The sequence below is a fragment of the Rhinopithecus bieti genome, unplaced genomic scaffold (assembly GCF_001698545.2).
Source record: "Rhinopithecus bieti isolate Rb0 unplaced genomic scaffold, ASM169854v2 scaffold_15676, whole genome shotgun sequence".
In the NCBI taxonomy this organism is placed as follows: Eukaryota; Metazoa; Chordata; class Mammalia; order Primates; family Cercopithecidae; genus Rhinopithecus; species Rhinopithecus bieti.
In genome coordinates, this window is record NW_016809194.1 from 2483157 (window position 1) to 2490360 (window position 7204).

The 7204-nt window shown below is 38.2% G+C and overlaps 1 protein-coding gene across 1 annotated transcript in view; it reads left to right on the plus strand.

Annotated features, from left to right (window-relative positions):
- The window catches only part of XPR1 (xenotropic and polytropic retrovirus receptor 1), a 262511-nt gene that overhangs the window by 198698 nt on the left and 56609 nt on the right, over nt 1–7204 (plus strand). Inside the window, 2 exon segments of the mRNA XM_017888797.1 lie at nt 4969–5159; nt 5376–5555. Of these exon segments, the coding sequence (XP_017744286.1) occupies nt 4969–5159; nt 5376–5555 (371 nt within the window).

The following is a 7204-nucleotide window of genomic DNA, read 5'->3' on the forward strand; positions in this document are numbered from 1 at the left end:
TTTTCAAGATTCATCCATGTTGTAGTATGTATCAGTACTTCATTCTTTTTTTGGCTGAGTAATATTCCATTTAGTGTATGTATCACAATTTGTTTATCCATTCATTCATTGATGGACATTTGGGTTATTTCTATCTTTTGGCTGTTGTGAATGGTACTGTTAGGAACATGTATAAACATGGTTTTGTTTAGTACCTGTTTAATTTTCTGAGGAGCCACCAAACTGTTTTTCACAGAGTCTTTACCATTTTCCATTCCTACTAGCAGTTTATGAGGATTCTGTTTTCTGCACATCCTTTCCAACACTTGTTTTCCGTATTTTTATTTTCTTCATTATAGCCATCCAAATGGGTGTGAAGTGGTATCTCGTTGTGGTTCTAATTTGCATTTCTCTAATGACTAATCATATTAAGCATCTTTTCATGTGCTCATTGGCCATTTATATATATTTTTGGACAAATGTCTATCCAAGTCCTTTGCCCTATTTTAATTGAGTTGTTCATCTTTTCATTGTTATAAGAGTTCTTCATGTATTCTAGATACTAGACCATTATTAGATGAATGATTTGCAAATATTTCTCCCTTTCTATCTTTTTTTTTTACTTTCTTGATAATGTCTACTGATGTTTTAATTTTTGATGAAGTCTCATTTATCTATTTTTCCTTTTGTTGTGTGTACTTTTGTTGTGATACCTAAGAGTCCATGGCCAAATTCAAGGTCGTGAAGATTTATCCTTATGTTTTCTTCAGAATTTTATGGTTTGAATTCCTGTATTGAAGTCATCAATGAGTTTTGAATTGATTTTTGTATATGACGTGAGACAAGGGACCAACTTCATTTTTTTGCATATGAATATCCAGTTGTCCCAGGAGTGTTGTTGAAGAGAATATTCTTTTCCACTGAATGATGTTGGCACTCATGTTGAAAATCAATCAGTCATTGATGTATATAGGTTTATCCCTGGATTCTCAGTGCTATTCCATTCATCTATATGTCTGTTTTCATACCAGTGTCACAATGTTTTGATTACTGTAGCTTTGTATTAAGTTTTAAAACCACAAAGTATGAGTCCCTAACTTTGTTCTTTTTTCATTATTGTTTTGGCTACTTGGGACCTCTTGAAATTCTATATGAATTTAAGGATTGACTTTTCCAGTTCTGAAAAAAAAGCCATTGGAATTTTGGTAGGGATTGCATTAAATCTGTAGATTGCTTTGGGTAGTATTGCCATAACAATATTAAATCTTTCTATGAACACAGGATTCTTTTCTACTTTAATTTCTTTGAGCAATGTTTTGAGTTTGTAGTATACAAGTCTTTCACTTACTTGGTTAAAGTTATTTCTAGATGTTTTGTTCTTTTGAATGTTATTGTAGTTGCTATTGTGGTTAGAATTATTTTCTTTTCTTTTTTTTTTTTTTTTTTCTTGAGATGGAGTCTCGCTGTGTCGCCCAGGCTGGAGTGCAGTGGCCGGATCTCAGCTCACTGCAAGCTCTGCCTCCTGGGTTTACGCCATTCTCCTGCCTCAGCCTCCCAAGTAGCTGGGACTATAGGTGCCCACCACCTCGCCCGGCTAGTTTTTTGTATTTTTTTTTTTAGCAGAAGCGGGGTTTCACCGTGTTTGCCAGGATGGTCTCGATCTCCTGACCTCGTGATCCACCCATCTCAGCCTCCCAAAGTGCTGGGATTACAGGCTTGAGCCACCGCGCCTGGCCAGAATTATTTTCTTAATTTCATTTTCAGATTGCTCATTGCTGATGTATGTGAACACAACTGAATTTTGTGTGTTGAACTACAACTGTGATGAACTAACTCTAGTAGTTTTATTGTGGATTCTTTGGGATTTGTGTTATTTTTGTTTCCTGACTGTTGTAATGTATCTGTGGCCTTTGCTTAGGATTCAGGATGTAAAACTATGTATCGTTTTCCATTTATAAGTTCCTAACTAATCTTGCCTTTGTACTTGTTCCCTTGTAGTCTGTTCACATAACAGCTAGAGTAGCCCTTTAAAATAATTCATGAGGTCATGCCATGTATGTACAAAACCTTCTACAGGCTTGTACGTAAGAGTAAAAGCTTAAGTCTTGACAAAGTACTGCAGAGCTCTGTCTGATCTGTCGCTGGCCAGTTCTTTACCACTATATCTTTGTTTATTCCAATCATAGCAACCTGACTTTCTTCCTAGAGCAATCTGTCTTAAGGCCCTTTGTACTTCCTTCTCTACATGGAGCCATCTTCCCCCAAACATTCCAGTGCTTTGTTCTGTATTTCCTTAAGGTCATCTCCTTAAATGTCATCTCCTGAAAGTCTTCCCTGACCAACTCTACCTAAAATAACACCTAACATCATTATTTATCTCCTTACTCTATTTTTCCTTCAAATCCCTTATCTGACTTTATGCAGAAGAGAAACTTCCTGAAGATATGTATTTTGTCTGTTGTTCATCACTGAATTGCTACCTCTTAGAATGGTGTCAGGTATAATGGGCACCTAATCAATACTTGTCAAATGAAGGAATAAAGTCTCCGCAAGTAAAAGGAAAAAGAAACTAATATATACTGAATACTCATAATGAGCCAAACATTATTCTAGGCCTTTGATATATGTTGTTCACATTTAATCTTCTTAATAAAGTTATGAGAATAGATATTATGCCCATTGATCAACAAAGAAACAGAGACTTAAAAAAATAAATAATTTGGCATAGCTAGGATTTGAAATCTGGTCTGTAGTACTTGATTCCAAAGCAAAGGCTTTCTCTACCCTGTTATTTTAAAATTATTGGATCTTCTATATACTGCAGAGAATACAAAGATAAGCAATAAATGGTTATTTAATTAAGTATATAAATTAGTATACAGGCCGGGCACAGTGGCTCACACCTGTAATCCCAGCACTCTGGGAGGCCGAAGAGGGCCGATCACCTGAGGTCAGGAGTTCGAGACCACCCTGGCCAACATGATGAAACCCCATCTCTACTAAAAATACAAAAAATTAGCCGGGTGTGGTGTCGTGCACCTGTAATTCCAGCCACTCGGGAGGCTGAGGCAGGAAAATCATTTGAATGCGGGAGGCAGAGGTTGCAGTGAGCCAAGATCACACCACTGCACTCCAGTCTGAGCGATAGAGCAAGACTCCATCTCAAAAAACAAAACAAAACAAAACTTGTATATTAAATTCCAAGTGAGCAGTACTATCAATAAATTTTATAGTTATTTGGAAAATCGTTGGGCCAAATGGAAATGTTTCTCATACAGTGGGCTCAAAACCAAATACATTGATTCAGTGAATTTATGAACAGGTAAGGATCTGGCTCTTAAATAGTAAGTAGAATTTGAATTAGTGGAAAGAAAGAACAAGGCCATTTTAAGTACAGGGAACAACATAAGGAAATGTGAAAAGCAAACTTATTAAAAGGATAGTAAAATTCATCAAGAGTCAAGAATTAATGTTTTAGGGGTGCTGCGAGATAAGTTTGGGAAAAGTGAGTTGGTGATTATGAAGAATTTGAATCGTGAGGTTAAGGGATCTAAAGTATTTGAACATTATAATTACTGGTGAGCCATAGAATAATGATGATATTGAACATTTGTGTGGACATATGGGCAACAGAATGTAGTGCTTAGGAGTATGAGCTTTGGGCCAGGCGCAGTGGCTCACATCTGTAATCCCAGCACTTTGGGAGGACGAGGAGGACAGATCACGAGGTCAGGAGATCGAGACCACGGTGAAACCCCGTCTCTACTAAAAATACAAAAAATTAGCCGGGTGCGGCTGCGGGCACTGGTAGTCCCAGCTAGTCGGGAGGCTGAGGCAGGAGAGTGGCGTGAACCCGGGACGTGGAGCTTGCAGTGAGCTGAGATTGCACCACTGCACTCCAGCCTGGGCGGCAGAGCGAGACTCCATCTTAAAAAAAAAAAAAAGAAAAAAAGAGTATGAGCTTTGGAGCAAAACTGGGTTCAAATCCTGGCTTAGCTCAGTAACTAAGCAAATGACTTAACCTCTCTGTGCTCTAGTTTCCTAATCAAATAGAGATCATGGTTTTTAACTCAAAGAGCCATTGTGATGGTTAAATGAATTACCAATTAATCTATGTAAAAATACTGAGAACAGTGCTTAGCACATAGTAAGTAAGCATTCCATAAATATTAAGTATTGTCATTTATATGACATTTAAATTTTCACACTACTTTCATGTGTACTGTTCCTTTTCATTTTCATGGCAACTCTGTGAGGTAGGTATTACTGTATCCAGTTTAATAATGGAGTAAATGAAGCCAAAGAGGTTTTGTCATGCCAGATCCTCAGCTGACAGAACCGATCACATGATTTTAAGCCATTTCACCATGATCCTCTATAATCTAAAAAACTAATGGAACAGTGGGATGACATGCTGAAAGTCAAATTTTAGGGAAGTTACTCTAGTGACGGTCTGCGGAGTCAAATAAAGACGAGAAAGAACCCACAGGCAACTTTATAAGGCTCTTAAAATAATCTAGGTTTGGCCGGGCACAGTGGTTCATGCCTGTAATCCCAACACTTTGGGAGGCCGAGGTGGGTGAATCACAAGATCAGGAGATCGAGACCATCCTGGCCAACGTGGTGAAAGCCTGTCTCTACTAAAAATACAAAAATTACCTGGGCATGGTGACGCGTGCCTGTAATCCCTGCTACTAGGGAGAGTGAGGCAGGAGGATCGCTTGAACCAGGGAGTCAGAGGATGCAGTGAGCCGAGATCGCGCCACTGCACTCCAGCCTGGTGACAGAGTAAGATTCTGTCTCAAAAAATAGATAGATAGATAGATAGATAGATAGATAGATAGATAGATAGATAGATAGATAGGTTTAGGTTTCATTTATGAAAAATTTCTATGTCAGGACTATATCATTGAGAATGAAGGCAAAGGATTTTTAATTCATGGGATGTTATGAATTTTATAACTAACCAATATATTAATATTCTTTCAGCTGTATTTAAACTTGAAACAGATAGAAGTATATGGCCCTTGATAAGAATATATCGGGGTGGCTTTCTTCTGATTGAATTCCTTTTTCTACTGGGCATCAACACGTATGGTTGGAGACAGGCTGGAGTAAACCATGTACTCATCTTTGAACTTAATCCAAGAAGCAATTTGTCTCATCAACATCTCTTTGAGGTAATCAAAGCAAGACATAACACCTCATGAATATAGTTTGCATTCGCTATATAGCTATCTGGTTTAGTGGGTGCTTAAATCCATCTTCTACTTGAAGAGGATTGTTGACTTAATAACAAATCATGTTTCTTTTGTTTTATTAAAGATATTTTAAGTAATGATAAAAGTAAAAATAACGATTTTCTGTATCTGTCTGTCTTCCCCATCCTTTACTAGATTGCTGGATTCCTTGGGATATTGTGGTGCCTGAGCCTTCTGGCATGCTTCTTTGCTCCAATTAGTGTCATCCCCACATATGTGTATCCACTTGCCCTTTATGGATTTATGGTTTTCTTCCTTATCAACCCCACCAAAACTTTCTACTATAAATCCCGGTTTTGGCTGCTTAAACTGCTGGTAAGTCCAGAAACTTGTGTACCACTTTTAGAAGGGTATATTGGTTATTGACTTCCTCTAAGATAAAAACCGAGGCTGCTAGGTTGTGCAACTGCAAAGGCCATGGTTCACATTATAGTTTATGTGAATGGTGACCCAGCTCCAGGGCAAAGAATAGAGTGTAACTAATAGCCCTGAAGTTGTGCAACTTGGAGGCCCTGGAAAAAAGCACTCATGTATATTTTCCTCCTAAGATCGAGTATCAAGTGGCCAAATATTGAGATGATTTTGTAAATTATAAACATTTTTTACTCGTTTAACTAGCTGAGATAAGATGTAGAACTCTGTAAGTTTCCTTCCCCCAAAAAAATTTGGTAAAAGAATTATTTTCCTATTAAGTTGACATGATTATCAACCGAACATTTTATTTTAGGAAAGATTTGTTCTCTAAAAGCAGTAGAAATATCTTACCAGATTACCAAGTTTAATTTGAAAAATTGACCTTGGGCCGGGCGCAGTGGCTCACACCTGTAATCCCAGCACTTTGGGAAGCCAAGGCTGGTGGATCATCTGAGGTCAGGAGTTTGAGACCAGCCTGACCAACATGGTGAAACCCCGTCTCTACTGAAAATACTAAATTAGCTGGGGGTGGTGCACATGCCTGTAATCCTAGCTACTTGGGAGGCTGAGGCAGGGGAATCGCTAGAACCCCAGAGGTGAAAGTTGCAGTGAGCCACAATTGTGCCATTGTACTCCAGCCTGGGCAGCAAGAGCAAAACTCCATCTCAAAGATAAGAAAAAGAAAAATTGACTTTGATTCTTCTTTATAATAAGTTCTTTTTTTTCTTCCACTTTACCTGTTTCTTAATGATCTCAAAATCATTTAGCTTCAGCAGTGATATAAAATTCCCTGCAAAACTATAAAACTTTCTCCTGTAACGATAACTCTGGAAGGGGACTTCTGTTTACTTGTAAATTGAGCCAGCTCTTTTTGAAAATCATTTAATTACAGGCGCAGTCACTCACGCCTGTAATCCCAATACTCGGGAGGCTGAGGTGAGTGGATCCCTTGAGCCCAGGAGTTTCAGACCAGCCTGGGCATTATGGTGTAAACCCTGCCTACAAAAATATAAAAATTAGCTGGGTGTGATGGTACACACCTGTAGTCCCAGCTACTCGTGACACTCAGGTGAGAGGATTGCTTGAGCTAGGAACGTCAAGGCTGCAGTGAACCACGTTAGTACACTCCCAGCCCGGGCAACAGACTGAGACCCTGTCTCTAAAGAAGAAAAAAGGAAAGAAACAAAGAAAGTACATCAATTGAGAAAACTTTCATGTAATTATTTCTTAGATTATGAATTACAGCTAACAATAAAGATTAGTGATTAAATTGACCAATCACTATAAAAACTTTAAGAATTATTGTATTTTCTCCCCTCTTTCTTACGTTATAAGTATACCTCCTTGAAAACTGTAGTTCCTATTGTTTTTCTTTTGTATGCCCCTTAGGTTAGCAGAGGTTTTTTTTGTTCTTAGCCAAACATAACAATTTTCTTTTAATCTGAAGACATAAAATATGGCTCTTTATTAAGAAAAACTGTAGAACCAGGTGCAGTGGCTCACGCCTGTAATCCCAGCACTTTGGGAGGCCAAGGTGGGTGGATCACCTG